This window comes from Canis lupus, chromosome 15 (assembly GCF_011100685.1).
Source record: "Canis lupus familiaris isolate Mischka breed German Shepherd chromosome 15, alternate assembly UU_Cfam_GSD_1.0, whole genome shotgun sequence".
Classification (NCBI taxonomy): Eukaryota; Metazoa; Chordata; class Mammalia; order Carnivora; family Canidae; genus Canis; species Canis lupus.
Window position 1 is genome coordinate 30,846,374 of NC_049236.1, and position 20,807 is coordinate 30,867,180.

Here is a 20,807-nt window from a genome sequence, read left to right on the forward strand (position 1 = left end):
TAGCACACTCCCCTGGTCTCCACCTCCTGGATGTGCAAGAGGCAAGCAAGCTGCTTCTTTTTAAAGGGGAAAATGTTTCTGTGGACGACTAAAAACGCAGGGAAAAGAGGAAACAGAAGCAAACGCTTCTATGAGACAAATCTCCAGGGTAATCTTCATAAAGCCTTGGGTGTTTACAAACCAGCTGGGGCTTAAGGGTCCTTTCGACCTGGAGACTGTCTACTTAAACCAACTTATTGGGGAAGGCAGGAACAGGTCTTCACGGGACTGTTTCTGTTGCTATTGAGTGAAAAGTACCATCTAGCATTGCCCTTTGTAATGGTTAAAGTGCTTTTCCGTTTTCAAGTTCGCCTGAACATCCAAAGCTAGGCAGGAATTGTAATACAACTCTGTTGAGGAAAACGAAATTCCAAAGTAACAACTGATACTGGGACCCGAGCCCAGGTCTGCTGATTCACAGGCAAATGCTTTTGGACCTAAGGCTGCCTCTACCTAAAGAGAGACCCACTGTTTGAGCCTCAGCTCTGGGGTCCTGGGGGTGATCTTCCTCTGCAAATAGCACTTTTATCATTTCCCCCCTCTGCTGTGGGTTGTGTTGAGGGAGGCTGCGCGGTGCAGGCACTGTGCAGGGGTAGAAAGTGCAAGAGGCGCTAGGGATAAGAGGAGCTTCAAGGGGGGATTTACAGGACAGGGAAGAACAGAGAACACGTGTAGGAGCAGAGGAGGGGGGGCAGGTGACAACTATCTAAGACTGAGGAGTCGTTCAGGAGCAATAAAGAGCCATTCCAAAGTTCATCATCAACTTTTCTTGAAGGAAGGGATGATGTAGGCACGTGGTGATTTAGGAAGGTTTGGGTTACGTGTTGGATAGACTGGCGATGGGAGAGGTGGGAGGGATGCAGAGAGAACCACCGAGAAACCTAAGTGTATGCAATGCGTCTGAGGAAAAGAGGGAATAGACTAGGATAGTAAGAGTGAAAAAAATAAAGACCATCAAAAAGAGCACCTGGAACCAAGGAAGAATTATTTATAGCAAGAATAGGAAAGGTGGTAGGCCGCAATTCAACAAGACATCATCTACTTCTGGATCTGATGGCTATTTGTGTATAGAGTGAAGAACATTTTAAAAAAATTGTTTTAGACTCTACACCCAATGTGGGGCTTGAACTCACGACCAAGAGTCACTCTACTGACAGCCTGTCAGGCACCCCAGGTGAAGACTTAATTAGTGATCCCTAAATGGCTGAAGGACTAAATTAAATGTACATGAAGCTATATATTAATATGTAGTATAAAGTGCAAAATAAGGCAAAAAGGTGGTTGGTAGACTGTCCTGCTTATGTCTTGTTTTTCAGTTTTGTTGTGAAATAGTGGCTTCCATAAAGGGGAAGGAAAGCGAATCATGGTCTTGGGCAACATTAAGCAGAGAAGGATTGAGAATAAACTAGATGATATAATTATTAGTCAAATAGAGGCTAGGACAATAGTTAAAAATAGATAGACGTAAGTAAACTCACTTTAGGACCCAAAACTAGTAACAAAAGCACCAGGAGAGGCAAGTAGCTGCTATAAAATATGTGAGAAAAACACAGGACTGATTGACCGTGAGAGGCAGGATGGGAAAGGAGTGTTCTAGAGTCAGACAAACCATCCCCTGAATCCTGGTTCTGAGAAAAATGCAAAGGTCTAGAGCAAATGCAATGAAGAATGGCCCTGAAGAGCAGGAGAGACCAACTAAAGGTTGGTTTGGACAGCAGCGAGGAAAGTCAGGAAATCATGTGAAGCTTGGTCACCAGTAGGTTGTGAGCACACTCTGAAACAGAGGACAGGTAGGTCAAAGGTGATTCAGATTTAGGTCCCCAGGTAGTGAAACGTCAAGGAGGCCAAGCCATCAGCGACAGAGCAGACGTGAGGGAGCCAGCTCGAGTGCTTTGGGGAGGATGAAATCCTCCTGAAGGGTAGGAGGCCAAAGACTGGAGGGTGATGGAGGAAATCCGAGAGACTAGCAATCCTGCCTATTAATATGAAGAAGTTGGGAGGTGTAAAGAGCTTTTAAAAGAGCCAGCGATAATCCTGGAGACCGAACAGCTGAGAAATGGGCATCTTTTATCTGTGACCATGTTGCTGAGTGACAGAGCAAAAAGCAGAGGCGACTGTGATCCACGTGGGAAACTGCATAGAGCCTAAAGCAAATCAGAGTAGGCGGGTTCCTCAGGTTGACTATGGAAATGACGCTAGTCTTGTGTCATCTCAAAGAGCGGGACATACAAGCATAAAGCTAAATGGATGAAGTGGTCCGTGGGCTCCTTAGAAAAGGGCTACCAAAAAAAAAAAAAAAAAAAAAAAAAAGCAGAAAGAACTAAATTGGAACAAAATGAGTCTGAAAAGGTTAGCTTCCTAACTGGTTTCCTAACTACCAATCTCTCTCCCCCCGGAGCAGCCAATGATCCCTTCCGAGGTCAGATTATGTTGTTGCCCTGCTCAGGTCCTCCGGTGGCTTCCCGTTTCACTCAGCATAAAAGCCAGAATTGGGCAAGGTTTCCCAGGAGGTCTCTAAGCTGGTCTCCTTCCACTCTCCCGCGGGTTCACGGTCCTGCAGCTCGTGGCCTCCTCGAGTCCCTCAAACTTGCTAATAAGCAGGATTTACTGGAACCTCTCTCTGGAAGGCTCTTCCAGACAAGCAAGCAGCTGGTTCCTGCACTGCTTTCAGGTCTCTGCTGCCACGTCACCTTCTCTAACAGAATCTCCCTGACCACACGGACACAGCATCGTCCCCTATACCAGGTGGCCTTGGTCTTTATCCTACGAGAACATGAACTCCCTGAGACGAAGGACCTCGCTTGGTTCTCCCGAGTCCAGGACAGTATGAATTCCCCAGGCCGGGTTCCAAGTATTTGTTGACTGAAGAAATGGAGAACAGGAGATGGGAGATAAAAAGCAGGAAAGCAGCTGGCAGTTAGGTCATTTGGGGGGCAGATCAAAGGACCGGCAGTGGGGCAGCGTTCGAAGGAGCCCCCGAATCCAGAAATGTGGTGTGGCTGCACTTGTTCCCGTACCGCCTGCCTCCTCCCCATCACACTTGAGATGTCGAGAACTACACCAGCCTGAGTCTACAGCATCGAGAAAGCGAAAGATTAACAGACACATTCCCCCTCCTCAGAGGGTTTGAAGCTAAATGAAAAGAGCAGACTATGGTCAGAAGATTTCTAATACTAGATAAATTAGAAGCATCCTTATTTGAATTGCTAACCTCAGATACCACGGGTCTCCCTAAGGTCTCATTCTTACTTTTTTATGCTCATTCTCAAGCAATTCGTGAAGGTATGACTTAGACTAAATATTTATGATCTCAAAAGTGGCCTTACAGAAAGACTGCTTTAGTATCTCTTACCTTAAGATAAATGTTACCTTAGAGATTATACAAATCAGCGGGCATCTCCTTCTTAGACCATATAGGGGAGGCCAGCGGACTCTTCACAAACCATAAACATCGATGTGAAGTGGAACTAAAACAGTACTGAAATATCGGCTGCAGTTTTTACTTTAAACACTTGCACATTTCAAAAGGACCAGTTTTTCAAAAAGTGCAAAACAAGGTAGGTCTTATTCTTTCACAAATTTCAAGCAACACGCAGGCCATAGCCTCAATGTGATAAATTTATTTTCATTCCAAATTATTTAGGCAATAAAAGCAGTGACCCGTTAAATTCTTAGGTTATCGATGGAACTTAGAATAAACATACCTATCTTGGAAGTAATGAACCACAAAATTCTCTAGTCAGAGTACGCTAGGAAAAACCCCCTTCTGCTGCGTTTAACCTGGCCTCCTCAGTTACAGGCAGTCTAAGGAAAATGTGGGTTACCTAACTTAGTTGGGGACCCTGCATCTGTCTGAGCTCCTCCAGTAGATTCTTAAGATGATCTCTGAAGCATTTGATATGAGAAAAGTACAAAGGAAGACTGAAATTTAAGCACAGATTTTTAGGTATAGGGGCCTGACTCAGGTTAGCAAGGTGCTAGGACTGCAGAAAAGACCAGGAGCTCCCCGCCGGGGCTCGAGAGGCCTGCCTTAAGAGCGAATCCCCAGCTCGCCGTGTGACCCGGAGCAAGCTACTTCAACTCCGCAAGCCTGTTTCCCCGCATGTAAAATGGCAGCAGTAGTACACGGGGCTCTTCACATCATCTCGACTTAAATCAAGAGATTCTCGGGGTCCTTCCTGCATCGAACCCATACCCGGACTTGGGGTGCTGGTTCTGGAACCAGTCTTCCTAGGATATAGTGTCAAGAAAGCTGTGCCAAAGACCGATACTGTATAAGCCCATATGCAACATTTCTTACTTTAATTTCCAGTTTGGAATGTCCTGTAGTTCAATAAGGATACTCAGAATTCAGAGAATACAGATTACATATGCCTACATTTAGTATGACTTCTACAGGCTGAAGTGTTTTTCTAACAGAAAGTGAAAATGTTAAAGTAGTTAAGACAAAAAGCATAAAAGTAAACTCCCAATTGAGTTTAAGGGACAAAATTATCAGTCTGCTGAAAAGGAAATTACATTAGGAAGATAAAGACAATTTCCTTTTTGACATGTACTGATGAGAGAAGTACAGAAATACAGTGACAACTTCCCTTCCTGCATGAAACACTCTTTATTATTATGTTTATTCTTTAAACGATATTTTTTTCAAGAATGTTTCAAGGATTATTTTTAGTTTATAACTAATTATGGTAATAAAAGTATCCCCTTTTTCGGTCTATGAATGAGCACAACATCATAATTTGAAAACATGAAGGTTGATAAAGGATTCGGGCAACAGAGTCTGAGCAGGGGCAGAGGTTGGAAGGAAGAAGGCAGCTGCAATAGGACAATTCTCCAACACACAGGGAGGAAGACTCTCAATGAGCAAAGACGAACAGAAACTCTCCTTTCTTATTCAGCTGATTTTACAAAGGGAACGTAATTCAAAATTTAATCCTAATACATAATACATATATAAAATCTAACTTGATAAAATGGAAAACATCTCTCCTGCCATAAATGTGGTACTTACACAGACTCAATAATTTACTAATAATTTCTACTACTGGGAAAATATGGTATTCATAATCACTTAAAGTTCAGTCAGTATATCCACAAAGTTGCTAATTTATGTTAATAATTTATTACAAAAGCCAACTCAGGGTAATTTGATTAATTTTGTCACCACAGAGTTCAGATAATTGCTATTGACAAGTTTGGATCATTTAATGAAAAAAGAAGTTGTAACAGTTATTGTGAAAAACTCATCTTTTCTAAGACCGAAACATTACATGCTCGTTAAGACTGTAGTAGAAATGACCTAATATTGCTGTACAGATCAAAGAGTATGGGTAGGAGAGTAAGGACAAGATACCCACTTTTGGTCTAGGGGCAAGATCATGCGTGTTAGAACACTGATTCACTGTAACACAACCATAACATTTCAAGTACATTATAGAATTTTCATCAACCAGATTTTTAAAATTTCAAGTAGAAAAAAGTAATTCCAAAATATGATGTTCTGATCAATTTCAATATTCAAAAAGTTCAGTCCCCATTCAGAAACAGATAAACAGTATATTTATTAAATGAGTTAAGACAAATAAACTTTACAAATAGACAAATAATAAAAGGCTCAGTGGCTAAAATAGATGGTAAGCATCATTGAAAGAAATCAACACCGTCACGGTATCTCAGTTGGCTTACACGTGTAAAAAGAAATTTTCAAAGAGCAATTTCACAGAAATGAAGCCAGTTTTTTTTCTTATAAACAAATCACCATTTCTTGGTTCAAAACTGACATCTGTTATGAAAATTACCATATCACATATTTGTAAGATGACAAGGAGTAACTCATCTTCAAAGTGCAAGTAAGTCTATTTACAACCACAAAAAAGGCAATGATGAGGAGAAAAGGATTTTTAAAAAATATACAAAGATTAAAAACATTTGGGATGCAAAATTAAACAATTTTTTGGTTAGAGGATAAAAGAGAAAAAGTGATTGAATTACAGATGCTGATTTCAGCTATACATACTATATAATGGGATCCAAGATCTTTAACAGCTTGCTTGCATTTTTTTCTACTTACATAATGCTCTGGAAATTTCTGGTAGAAATTACAGTGTCTCAAAGAGAGAAATACACACTAAGCATGTCTTGCTACTACTTCATGGATGTCGTAAGACCCGTTTATGGATTAGAGTTGGTGTAAAAAGCCATTGCCTTGAGTTGAAAAATGAATACTGTAAAAGCTCAATACAAATCCTCCAAAGCACATGCACGTCTAAATCTTTTGGAAATTACATTCATATTTAAGCATAACCAAAATAAAAAAGAAAACTGAAAACATTTCCCTTTTCTCTATTCCCTATGCCTTGTAGGCTCTCCAGTTGCTAGGGTCAATTTTTAGAGTTGAAAGGGTTCTTCAAGATAGTCTAGTCCACCACCCTCATTTAGGGTAAATGATTTTCCCAAGGTCATGCAGCACGTTAATGGCAAAACCAAGACTAGAAACCAGTCGTGACTCCTAGCCTTGTATGCTTTCCAGCATATCATGCTACCTCTTTTTACAGTATGATTCGCTATAAATACCTGATGAATAAATGTACAATTACAAATGCTGACAGAGCCAATGTGTTTCTAAGACTTGCAGAGGATTACTGCAAAGGACTGATGGAGAGAAAAAGATTTTCCCCCACCCACCAAAAATATCAAGCACCATCGACTAAACGTTTCTTTGCTAGGTCAGCATGCTCAGATGTGGTAGTCCTCGTAAACTTAGTATCAGCCTGAGGATCGTATACCCGGTGAAATCTGGGCCCTAACACAATGCCAGTTCCTAAAAGGTAAAGACAGAGGCAAAAAGGGGGAGAAGTTCGACAAAAGAGAGAAACAAAGACTTCAATAACCCAATTGGCTTAGAGATGGGCATTCCAGCATATAGTTAATTATTTATATCTAAATATACACATTTTAGGACCTTTTCCACCTTTTCGTATAATCTCACTTTACCTAATTTATTTGGCCACTTACAAATGAAAATAAATGTACCAAAGATAATGGTGATCATTATTATTTTTTTTGAGACTGTGAGACAATTTTAGAAAAACCAAATTCTATGAAGAATATGTCAAATGGTGAAATTGCAATGATTTTCTTAACGTGATTCTATTAGATTTGCCACCGGGGGAATTAAAGCGGTATTTCATGGGGCTGTTACCATCTTGAAATTTATTCCAATTGTGGTTAAAGAGAACAGATTGATGCACGATATATGCAGAATTAAGTGAAGAAGCTGAAATTTCTTTTTTAAAAAAAACTTTGTCGTGTATTTATTTAATAAAAGGGCATATTTATGTTTACAAACAAGTTTCAAAAACAAAAGGAAAACATGTACGCTTCTACCTGTTAACCTTTTTCAAAATGCCAACAGCCCTCATGCTGTATGAAGATTTCTAAGGATTTATTAGAAAAATCAATACAGTTCACTCACAGTTCACCAAGACATCACTGAGCTAACATGTTTAGACAAAAACAAAAAGGACTAAGGTTCTCTTATAGTTGGATAGTTTGATTTAATTTGATTTGCCTGAAATAACAAAAGCATTTCAAGCATCTTTCATTATGTAGTTATGTCCCACATTAAACAGTCTACTAAATTCTGAACAAAGGTTATTAGCAAGTTTTCAAAAATTTTAAAAATTAAACAGTTGTTTCAAAACCATTAAGTAGTAAATGTATTTAAGAAACTAATTAGGACAGATGCCATAACTTCATTAAACACCACTGCTCATGTTTTTTTGTTTTGTTTTGTTTTTTTTTTTTGTTTTTTTTTTAAACAAAGCATTAGTGTTATCTATTTGGCTATTAGTATCAGCAATTTATCTACAATATTTAACAAGGTAAATTGTAGGCAAAAATTTAGTACAGTTTCAATAGAAACACCCCTTTTTGTTTTCCTGAAAATACAGCAGTATTTGAAGGACTAATTTTTCTCTGCATCAGTTATAAGGAAGCTTCCCATCTATGAACAGGAACAAAAAAAGTATCTACAAACCTTGTAAACAGATCTGTATCATTTATAAACATAAATAATCCAAATTATTAACAGCCAACAGCAGAAATTAAAGTATCAATTCAATGATCCAGGGCTCTTTGCTTGCTTGCCCAGCTGTACTCCTCCCCCTCTCCCATCAAGGATTGAGATAAACTAAAGCTCTGCTAATACACTGTTCAGGACCATTCTTAGGTACTACTGATGATCCACAGGTCAGCATATGCTGAGTTACTGTTTATCTGTCAGTTCATTTCTCCCACCCCCCAAAAAGCACCCTCAGTCTGGCAGAAAGCTTTGCTTTTTTTTTTTTTTAAAAAAATAAATCTACATTCGTACAAGTGTGTCTTCTGTTTGAAGTCCAAAGACAAGAATACGATCTTGTCCATCACAATATGTGAAAAGACCCAGTTTCAATTTGTTTCTTTACAATGCAGCTAGTGTGTTAACATTCAGCTTACAATCAGAGTGATGTTTCCAAACTATGTAGTGGGCTTCCTGGGGATGAAGAGGTAGCAGACTTGTTCATTTCTATTGTAAGGTGAATCCCGCTGTCAACAGCATTGTTATTTTTGTTGGGAGAGGGTGGAGGACTGGAGTTACGTTTTGTAGGAGCATCATCTTCAGCATCAGTGTCATCAATTAGGGGGATATGAGGCTCTGAATCTTCTATCCTAAACTCAGGATGTGTCATAAAGTTGTGAATCGAACTTCTTGATTCCGGTTTTTCTAACCCTTCATATAAAGAACTACGAAATGCATTCACCACTCGAATCTGTAAATATCAGAAAACACAGAAAGATGTCAGTATACTATTAGCTTAATTTAAAAAATGGTTCATTTATGAGTTTGAATCCACAAACAGCTAGGTATGAGTGAATCATATTTGCATGTAATGCAGTGGAACTTGCAATACACTGTAAAAAAAATGAATATTTTAGTAGGACACTACAGAACAACAAAACCACATACTCTAAGAATTGAGAGTTACAGAATTCAAAGTAATACTGAGAAAATCTCATTGTCACTGGCTAAAAATTTAATAGCCATTTTATAGGACTTTTTTTCCCTAAGAAAACAAAAACAAACAAACAAAGCAAAAACTTAATCATACACAAGCTTTAGCTGATTTTTAAAATAAAAAAATGTAATTTTTGAAAACAATTCAAGTAAGTTAAACAAAGTCAAGCACAGAGGGTTACTATTTATCATGCTAGGAATTAGGGTGTCACCAACTATGAAAAAAGCCAAGCAAATATAAGCTGAATGCCACAATGAACTCACATCTACCCCACTATTATTCCCGTAATTAAAAAAAATTAAAAAAAAGACAAAACCCAAATAAATATCTATAAAATGCCATTAAACAGCTATAAATATTTGAGTATATGCCATTTGTCTATAAAGCATTAGTGTTTTTCTCTATAACCATTAAAACTTAAATCACCTTATATACTACAGTTCACTGGGAAGAACAGATTTAAAACAGAGCAAAACCAAAACCCTCTGGGCTTCTTCTGTCAACAATTTTGCAAAAACACAAGGTTTTTTGGTATTTTTGCCCCCGTATAGCTCAACTAGCCCCCGTTCTTAGAAGTCTACTGTATACATACAAAGAGGTTAATTAATGGGTAATTAACTCAAAGACATGGCTGCACACATTTACTTTAGGTCTTATTAACCAGGTGTCATTACAGACTTTCAAAACAAAGAAGAGGGACAAAATCCAAATAGTTGAGCATCTACTCACTATCCCAACATAACGTTTGCTTTTGCATGGATTTTAATGAATCCTGTTTAGTAATGAAGACATCATTTACTCAGTGTTAAATCACTAATTATTTACGACATTCCAGGAAAAAAAAAAGTCACCAAAATCATCTCATAGAACAATAATGAAAACTTAATACATTTCTTCAAATGGACATTCGAATATATTTTTTTTTAAAAGGTAACATTTATTTATGCCCACTTTTTAAAGATCGTATACATCGAAGATGTACGGATTGATGACTGATATACCCCTATGCACTACGAGATAACCAGGACAGTCAAGCTAACTAACAGAATGCATCAGCACACATGGCCATCATTCGTGTGTGTGCGGAAAGAATGGTTAGGATTCCATCCTCTTAGCAAGTTTCAGGGACCAAAGTACTGTACTGTCACCTGAAGTCACCCTGCTTGCTACACATGGCGTCTCCAGAACTTACAGGTCTTGCATGAGCTAAAACCTCATGCCCAGGACGAATGCTCCCCCAGTTCTCCCCATCCTAACCATCAGTCCATGCTCCATTTCTAGGGGTTTGACTACTTCAGGCCCTCAAGTTCTGGGAATTTACCCAGAGGATTAAAATCAGGATCTTGATGCGGTACTTGCATTCCTTTATTCCTTGCAGCATTATAAACAGCCAAGATATAGAAACAACCTAAGTGTCCACTGACAGATGAACAGATAAAGAAAATGTGGTATATATACTGCAAGGAAATATCATTCAGCCTTAAGCAGGAGGCAGTTCTCCCATTTGCAACAACATATGCTCAGTTCTGATCAAAACATCGTCTCTCCTCAAAGCTGTCTTCCCGCATTTACCAAGCCCCGTCTGCTGTAGGCTGCTTTGCTTCTTGCTCACTTAGCTACAGCATGGTGAAGTGGGGAAGAGAGAGGTTAGAGGTCTGGGTGTGAATCCCAGCTCTGCCACCTGCTAGCTGAGGAATCGTAGACAAACAATTTCCTCAACTATAAAATGGGAAATAACAATAGCACCTTACAGGGTTGTTACGGGATATTCATTAGTTAGTTAATCCATGGACAAACTTAAAACAGTGTTAGTTTACAAGTAGCAATGTCATATCAGGGCTTGTCACACTTCAATGAGCATGCAAAGCACCTGGGGATCTTGTTAAACTGCAGATTCTGATTCAGGAGGGGCCATCAGTAGGTCTGATATTTAATGTAAAGTCTGGAACACAATTATACAGAAATATAGTAAAGATAGCATATCTAAGGTCATGTGACATCCTCCAAATGAACTCAATCATTCAAAATTTTGCTAAAATAATAAGAATGAATATATACCACCTATGAGATAAATTTGTCTAGAAAATTTAACACAAAGCTAATAATCCTAAGGAAACAAATAGATCCAGAATGTAGGATGAGACAATTGGCCTGGTTTCTTCAAATAAATAAATTAAATAAATAAACAGATAGATAGATAGATAGAAGATGGATCAAATATGCTATAATATAGGGACTGTATAGGACAGAACGATATCAATGTTAAATTTCTTGGATGTGATAACACAGTACGATTATATAGTTCTTTTTAGGAGGTATGTGCTTAAGTATTAAGAGGTCAAATGTCAGGGTATCTGTCACTTTTAAATGGCACAGAAAAAATGTATATACTAATATATGTGTATATATACACATACACACACAGATAAAGCAGGCATCATAAACTACTATGAAGTGGTAAATCCAGGTGAAGGGTATTCATGCATTCATCTTTCCACCTGGCTCTACTTTGAAATTTTTTAAATATAAAATTCTGAGGGAGTCTTTCAGGATGAAGTCTTGTTTTACCTCCCTCTTATGGGATATACAAGACACCTACGTACCCCACCTTCCACTTCAGTCTCCTCAACACCTGATACTACTTTTAGTACCTGTCACTGAGGCCTGCTTTCCTCAACTGGTAAGTTTCTATCAAAGATCAGCTCAGGAGTTCCTTCCTTCAGGTTACTTTTCCTGACTTCCCAGAGTCTTGGACTCTGTTATAATAGTCCATGCTTCATTACCATGTAGAAATTTGCAACTACTTGTTTGCTTCCTATACTAGACCCCAAAGTTTGGAGCTTCTAGCACAGCTTTGGCATCCGGCAGGTCTTCCACCAGTGTTTACAGATCACAACTAAAGAAACATTAATTAATAGCAGGGGATGAAAGGATGAGTGGTAATAAGCCCTCAAGAGCTAGGAATGACGTGAAATCCATAGATACAGGGAGGGAGGGACGGAGGGAACTGACATTAGCCGTCCTAGGCAGAATGCCAGGCAATTTACATACACCATTTCATTTAGGCAGGTGCAGAACCAGGGTGATTTTTAAGAGAAAGATTCCTATCTGTTCATGTATGTAAATTTAACATCCTGTCTAACCTAACAGAGTCGTTTTTGTCCTTAGAGGACTTGTCCACTCTTTTGCTCTACATCATGCTGCTTCTGCTTATTAGCCATGGGCAAGTCATTTCAACTTCAAGCCAGTTTTCGCACCTGCAAAATGGGATCATTCCTGTTCTGCCTGTTTTATAACACTGTCAAAAATGACAAATGGAAATTACTTAAGGAAACGGTAAACAGGCACTGAGTGAGCTGTCCTCCTTAATATAGGATTATTTTCTTCTTCAGTCCATTCTCTCCCCAATTTTCTCATGTTTCCTCATCCTTAAATTGGCAGGGGACCAAATGGCAAAGACAGGTCTCTGCCTAAATACAAGATTAAGCATAGCTATTTCAGCTAATTTGAGGGATGGGCTCAAGGATGGGGTGGGTTTAGATCTTTAGTGCCTCCAACATTCTGAGAACCCAGTTGAAGTAAAGACTATACTGCATAGTAAGGATGACAGAGTTGTTAAAAGGCTTTTGGGGAATGGCCATTTACCAAGAACCTGAAAGAAAATGTTATTATTCTAGTCAATTAACAGAAATGATGACATGTAATGGTTTAAGAATTAATCAATGGTACACTTTCCCTACTTCTTGGAAAACTTAACATTTCTTATGTAGGCTGCAATTTTTAAATTAAATTGATAATATAAATGAGAAAAACCCATAAACACCACAGAACTCTGAAGCTTACACAGGGACCCATTCTCAAAAATAAATAAGTAAATAAAATCTATAAATTCAAAGCAAGGCCACAAAGTCTAGGCTAAGAAGGCAAACAACTGGCTATATACTGAGATCTTTTCTTCACAGTACTAAGTTAACTTTTGCAAACGGAATAAGTCAAAATGTTAGATTCATTTTTAGCTTTAAAAATGTAATTTCTTGGTTCTGTTAAGTTTTTAAATCACATGCTTTTGGAAATCATGCAGTATGAACATGTTTAAAGGCATATACTCAAAAATTTATAGTAGTTTCACAAATTCTAAGCTACGATTCTACTCCCCATATTAACTGTCAGAGTTAGCATAGAGACAAGCTCACAGATTTCATATCTAATCTTTGGTTGCAATTGTTCCACCTGTTATCTAGCCCTCTAAGAAATAAAACAACAACAACGACAACACTTTGAGGTCTCAATCCACTTTACGAAAAGAAAGCTTTATGAAAAGCCTGAACAATGAATTTAAACATTAAGGAGAAAATGAGAAACGTTAGGTGTGTGAAGTAGGAAATGTTAATTTCATGCACTTAGGAACACACACTCACACCCCACAGTAGTAGAAGCAGTAGAAGAGGAAAACACTACATGTGTAGGGGTAGAAATATTTGTTACATCATGATGCTGGCTGGCGATGGAGGGTTGCCGCCTTAGAGCCCCCTGAATGGAACTTCCACTCTGGAAAGCATTCACTACATCCATCTGCAAGGAATCAGAGATTGTGACAGCTTGCTCAGCAAGAGAGAGAGAGAACAAGAGAAAGGACCATTCCATCTATCAACATATAAAAGTAAAGAAAAAGGCACTTTTTACAGAGCAGATAAATAGGCAAGAGTAGCATTTTGAGATGAAGGAGGGGGGAAAAAGCTAGGAAAAAAGGAGCTGAGGGGCATATAGACACATTCCTTCACCATCAGTTAAAACTTTCACTCATTCCAGGCACCAGTATTATTTCTCAAAAGAATAAGTTTTGTGGGTTGGGAAGGCTAGAAAGGAAGTTAAGGAGCGCATTCAAACCTCCTCCCCAGGTCCCAGAGCCTTTGCCCAACCCCCCCACCCCACCCCACCCCGACTCCCATCACCGCGCCTACCTCTCTACCAGACCCATACCTGAGTTTGGATTCTGTTCAGACCTCTAAACCATAAGATCTGGCCACGCCGCAGTTCCCTTTCAGCATGGTCAATCTCTTCCACATCCTCTGCGAGCTCCTCCTCTGGGATTTCTTCCTTTTGTGTTCCATGGCCAGCTTCTTTTAGGAATTTTAAACGGCTAGTTGGAATTGTTGAAATAAGCTACAACACAGGGGAAAGAACTTAGAAATAAATCAAAACCGAGCAAAATTAAACCAATCAACCGTAATACAAAAGGCATAAGAAGTTGCATGTGAGGCCAACTATCGTCACCGACAAAGCAATGAGATTCTGTCCGTCAGGCTTTCCTTCTTAGAACAAAAAATAGTATGTTCTTTTCTTAGCTACAGAAAAGATCTAAGCTGGAATGGTAAGAAGTTTTCCTGAGTGGAAATAACCTGATTACAACTTTCATATTTTAAGTAAAAATTTAAGACCGTAAAATATACAAACATGCTCTGAACTTAAACTCACATTAATTATACTGATTTCAAATAAAACAAAAATAGCAGGTGGTCTTACTGGATGCAAAACAAGTTCATTTTTCATTACTGCTGAAAGAGTTCAATGAGAAAAAAACATGCCAAAATCCAGAACATCTTATCTTCAAGGTTAAAATGAAAATAGTTTTTGCTTATTAAATGTATTTATTTTTATGAAATGAAACTCTTTAAAACTGGATTAATAGTGACCGCTAATGACACCAAACAGGAACAGGTGCCCCAGGAAACACAAAAGAGCACAAAAAGTAGTAATAATAAAGTAGTAATAAGTATGTATTAACTTTTAAGTGTTAACAGCCACTCCTTCAGGAAGTCAGGCTTCTTGGGAGGAAACAGGCACAGTCAGAATCAGATCTGCTTCAAGACCTTCTTTTTTTTTTTGCTTCAAGACCTTCTTGACCAACCACCTCATTTCAGAGGTGGAGCAGATTCAGACACACGAAACCTAAGGTTGCCTGACAATGAAAACCAGTGCTCCTTCTACTGTGGCACACATAAAATCAATAGACAATGTCAACCAAAGCCAGGAACTGATCCCCATTGGGTGTGCTGGCTGTACTCAATTTCTTCTCCCTGAAATTAGCCAGAGGTTTTTGGAGGTTGTGGGGTTCTGTTTTGCCTATGAGGGAATATTATGAAATAAACAGAATGGTCATCAATAAAGAAAGGCGGCCCAAGGATGGATCCTAATTCTTAAGAGAAGATCTCTACTAATGAGTAATGCAATAGAAATAAGAGAAACTTCAGAACTTAGAAACACCATTAAGAAAAAGGAGAGAAAGGCACGTAAAGATGAAGTTTCAGTAAAACCTGGATGTTTGCTTAGACTGACTTGCAAATGACAATACATCAGCTCACACCAGTTACACACTATAACATGTTAATTTTCATTTATGAAAATATCAGTACAGACTATCAGTTACTTTTACACTAATGGTAACAGACTTGAACGGTGCACATACCATCACCACTTATCTTTTTAAACTAATGACATGCCTTTGTAAGTCATTGGCCTTTACCAAACATGAAATACATCTCATTTTTCAGGCACTGTATTTTATACATCTATTGTCAAAGCCAATCAATCCAAAGAATTGAAAATGTCACTTTGTGGCTCATTTATCCAGATACCACAATTTTTATGGAAACATTCCTCTAAGTGAACTGAAACTCAAGCTTTTTCTCCTAGTTATATTTTGGATTAAATTACACAACAAAATGATGCAAAATCTTAAGTATATAATATTGTAATATTTTTGTAAAATTATTTACTTTGAGTACAAAAATAGGTCATAGAGCAAAAAAATACAGATACCAGCATCTTAACCAGTTATAAATGTATCCTCTTAATAACTGCTATAAAACTCGTTCAAAAAATCAAAATTAAAAACTATGTAGGAAATTTAAAGTGTTTTATTACATAGGTAGGCAGAACCATAACAAACAACAACATATGAAAACAAATATTACATTAAAAAAAACCTATATCCGTGAATGCCTTTTCTTGACTCAGAATGGCAACCACTTAAATTAAGTAACAGAATTAAGGAAAACACACACGGGAAACTTAAAAATAATTTTTAAAAAATCACTTTATAGGTTTGAACAAAAAATGATGAACTTTTTACCTGGCCCCAGAGTAACGTCCCCATTCCTAGGAATATTGACCATAGCCACTGTTCTATTGAAAGTTCTGAACAACTGAAAGGTTTTCCACCAAACTGCACAATTATTATCTGGAGGAATAATCAAGAGTAAATTTATTTAAATCTTTTAAACTTTACAACTCATACACTTCAAAAATTACCCAAATTTGTATCCTTTAAAACTCAAGCTGAATAACGATTATCCCGATGGTGACGTGTATTAACATATTCACAGCTGAAAATAAGACAAATGAAAAGAAATTGAAATCTCTGCTCAAAATTTTAAATGTACATTTGATGTTTAAATTAGGTTTATAAAAACTTAAAAAAATCTCCTGATCAGGAAGTTAATTTTATACTGTTTCCGATATGATCCAAGTAACTACATTCCCTTGTATTTAGTAGAATTCTTTGAATAATTTATGCCTTTCCCACAAGAGATTGCATACTTTTGTGGAAAAGACCATATATTATGAAAAGTGAACATAATATTCCATCTTCCTTGGTTTCCTCCTACACAGCTGTTCTTAGTTCACACTTAGATGTTAGGACAAATAGGAATCATTACAGAGGACAAGCAATTTGCAAAGTTCTATGAAATATGGTGCTTACTAAGGTGGTACACACCCTCAGAAATTTGCTCTCTCTTATAAATAGAAGTCCAATGATCTGCATAAATAAAATCATTAATATAGTGCTTACGTTTCTCTTATCTTCAAGGACCTAAAACCATATATAGGAATATTAAGAACTAAATATCAATATTCATCTTCTTGTGAGTCTGACAAGCTTCTCTTTGATATGGCAGTCAGTAGCTGCCTAATATTGAAGTTAAAGACAAGCAATTCGGTATTGACATCTAAAAATTCTTTGTTATGAACTCCATTCTGTGTAGCTGTACTAGATTTCAAATTCAAGTGGTATGTATTTGTCAATTCCACTGTTCTTCAAAGTCAAGATTGTATACTTGTTTAGGTAGATTCCCAACTGTTTTTTCAGTAGCCCAACTGGTCAATTATAACTAATTTGGCAGTCTTGCCCAGATTTTAAGATATTAACCTAAAATAATTTTCTTTGGTAAACCAAGAATATAAGCCTGAAATCTTTCACATTTATTTGTGTAAACATTTTCCTTTTCTTCTAATTTAATTTAAACTTTATCTTTTGGTAGAATAAGGATGTGAAAAGCCTATCAAGATGCTGGGCAAATAAACAATGATTAATATGACTGGACTGTTTCAGTTTTGTAAGAAATAATAATCTTTTCATTTTACAGTTGTAAGGAATAAAACTGTCTAATTACTTGTGGCATTTACTTCTGAGAACAAGAGACTAAGTTTCCACTTAGTTGTTAATATATACCTGACTCTTTAATATATACCTTAGATCAACAAGATACTACAGAATTGGATAACTGCACAGATGCATTTCTTAAATGTGTGCTGAGGGAGCCTTGAATTAGGTGCTATCTTCTAAACTTTAGAAGTAGCTGCATTAAACAGAGTTCAAAAAGTTTTCTAATTGCAGGATTGCCCAAAGCCTTTGAGTTGTAGAAAGAAAGAAAAGAAAAGAAAAGAAAAGAAAAGAAAAGAAAAGAAAAGAAAAGAAAGAAAGAAAGAAAGAAAAGAAAGAAAAGAAAGAAAAGAAAGAAAAGAAAGAAAAGAAAGAAAAGAAAGAAAGAAAGAAACAAACAAACAGAGAGAGAAGGGGGGTTGGGAAGCAGCTGGCATTTGAGTCTTTCCCTTCCACGGAGTAAGCTCAGAGCTTCATGTCCATGGTATGGTCTCTTTTAACGCTTCAGTAATTCTGCAATGTGACCTCATATTAGTATCCCCATTTCACAGATGAAGAAACTGCAGCCTGTCAAGGTCACAATTAATAAAAGACAATGATCTGACCCCAAGCTGACTGACTGACTCCTGAGCTTAAAGTTCTGTTATGTTATATTGCTTTAAGAAACCCCAAGTAGTGAAATAGGCAGTATCTCCTATACTTATCTGAGGATGTAAGAGCAACTGAAGGAATCAATGTTTCATGAAACACTATTTTGAAAAAACTTATTGTGTTAACTGCTACAAAGTAGAAGAGAGATAAAATATTTACAAAGAATGAAGGATTATTATGTACTTCGTGATCTGTCAAAAAAAAAAAAAAAGCTAAGAACAAAAATCAATCAGTAAATAAAAAGAAGCTAAATTTAATACAACTTATAAGGCAAAGCCCTTCAGGTACCTTTGTTCTACAATCAAGATTTTGGCTAGACAGTTCTAGAAACAAACAAAATGAGATATGTGTAAATCAAGGGCCATGTTTTCCTACCCAGCTGAAACTGTCTACAAAAGTGCTATTCAGAGTGTTGATCCATGATAAGAAGATAAGGAACAGGCACTAGAGTACAAATCGATGCACCATTTGCACAGCAGTACCACTGCTGCTACTACCACAGACAATCCCCCTGGCAACAATACAGAAAAACCCTCTGCTGAAATACTGTGTGATTAATGAAACAGCTGATTTATATTCTGACACATGCTCCTTATCTCACTGTGAACTGGTAATAAATGGACCAGTTGCTGGTCCACAGACCACACTTTGAGTAGTATTGGCTTATTTATAAGGCATTGAAGGATGATACTTCACATTAAACTGTTTGGGGTATATCAATCTTTGTTGGAAATCAAGTTACCAGATTTGCTTGATAGAGATAGGCAGTTAAATTTTCTGCAATCCTCATATATTAAAAAGATAAGATAAATCCAATTTTATAGCAAGTAAAAGCTAAAATTTTAGCTTGTCATGAACAATGATTTTTTATAAACCTGAATAAAATGCTTCCAGAAAATTCTTGTTACAAGTAAGCAACATTTCTCCTAAAGTTTATGGAAACTGAAAGCTAAAACAGGAACAATTATTACAGAACAATTAAGTCTAGGGTTTTGGCACCTAGAGTACACAAGCTGTGGCTGAATAAACTGTTTAAAATTCTTCAATCTTCATTTTGAAACAAGCTCCATCACTGTCTGATTCCTTCTTTGAAAAAGCTCACTGTTTAATTTTAAATCTTTTTTGTTTGGACGGTATAGGTGACCCGTGAACAATAGGGTTTTAATCCCACAGGTCCACTTATATAAATTTTTTTCAGTAAACACAGTACAGTACTGTAAATGTATTTTCTTCTTATGATTTCTCAGTAACATTTTTTTCTCTAGCTTACATTATTCTAAGAATACAATGTATATAACATATATAACATGCAAAATATGTGTTCACTATGTTATTGGTAAGGCTTCTGGTCAAGAGTAGGCTATTAGAGTTTTGGGGGAGTTCAAAAGTTATATTCAGATTTTCAATTATGTGGGTGGGCTGGGTAGGGAGAGGGGGTGTTTGGTGCCCCTATCCCGTGTTGTTCAAGAGTCAACTGTATAATAAAATCAAAAACTGGCACATACCAAATCAGGAAGCAGCATTCAGAATCATGTGAAATTCAGAATATTCATTTCAAGTACTATTAATTAATAAACTCAACCACAGACATACAATTACTATCAATTGCTAGAAGCAATTAAGTGATCACTCTAGCTAGACTAGAAACCAGGAAACAGTAAGATTTACCTTAAATAACATTAAAATTATAATAGTTTTGATAATGATATAGAATGATCAGTAATAGATTATGTGTAAAGTACCACAACCACAGAATCAGTAGTGCAGTTAACATAGTATTAGCTAATATGCTCTGCTCATGTGGAATTTCAGGATAGAGCATATTTCCACTTGAGGCAGGATATTTAAAACTATTTAGGCATCATTAAGACAATACAAAGAAGCCCCACACATACAGCAGTCAAGCAATTTCTGGAATAAGCTACCTGTTTATCTAATATTTCCTACATAATAATCAAATTTGAAACTATCTTTTCCAATTACCCACCTGTACCACAAAAGTGCCTAAAACAATTGTGCAGAAGATGGCATTATTAAAGATTCCTTCGAACACATTTCTTTCACCATGAATTTTCCGGGCATTTATTTCGTTGAAAAGTTGCATCAGCACAAAGGTATTAAAAACAATAGTATAATGTTCTGAAGGAGGAGCATGCAAAGGAGCATTTCTTCCACTATCAATATCGAAAAACTTTTCTCCTGAAAGAATGAAAAATTACTATTCTGTAGTTATCATACAAAATAATTTAACATTTTAAGAAAAGTATGCAATAATACAACCTGGCCAAACCTTTATTTGATCTCAAATGACAGCATAGGGAAAGTTGGAAGAAACCTGGGGTTATCTTGTACAACTCTCTTATTTTATAGATGTGGACACCAAAACCCCAAAATTATGATATCTAAGTTATGGCAGAGCCAGGACAAATAAAATAAAATAAAATCAGGCTCTCCTTATTTCCTCCCACTATTTATCATAGCTCTTCCCTAAGCATCATCCACTGACAAAGAGGATAAAGTAAAGATAAACGGGCAAACAGAACAACTTATGTTCCTGAAGAATTTGTAACATCAAAACATCTGGGATTATATTAGCTTGGAACAAAAACCACCGA

At 37.1% G+C, this 20,807-nt stretch overlaps 1 protein-coding gene across 1 annotated transcript in view; it reads right to left on the reverse strand.

Moving 5' to 3' along the window:
* Positions 1-5,584: 5,584 nt before the first annotated feature.
* ATP2B1 (ATPase plasma membrane Ca2+ transporting 1) overlaps positions 5,585-20,807 on the reverse strand; it is a 69,571-nt gene continuing 54,348 nt past the window's right edge. The window contains 4 exon segments of the mRNA NM_001197084.2: positions 5,585-8,852; positions 14,079-14,261; positions 16,231-16,338; positions 20,180-20,391. Of these exon segments, the coding sequence (NP_001184013.1) occupies positions 8,541-8,852; positions 14,079-14,261; positions 16,231-16,338; positions 20,180-20,391 (815 nt within the window). The 3' untranslated portion in view covers positions 5,585-8,540.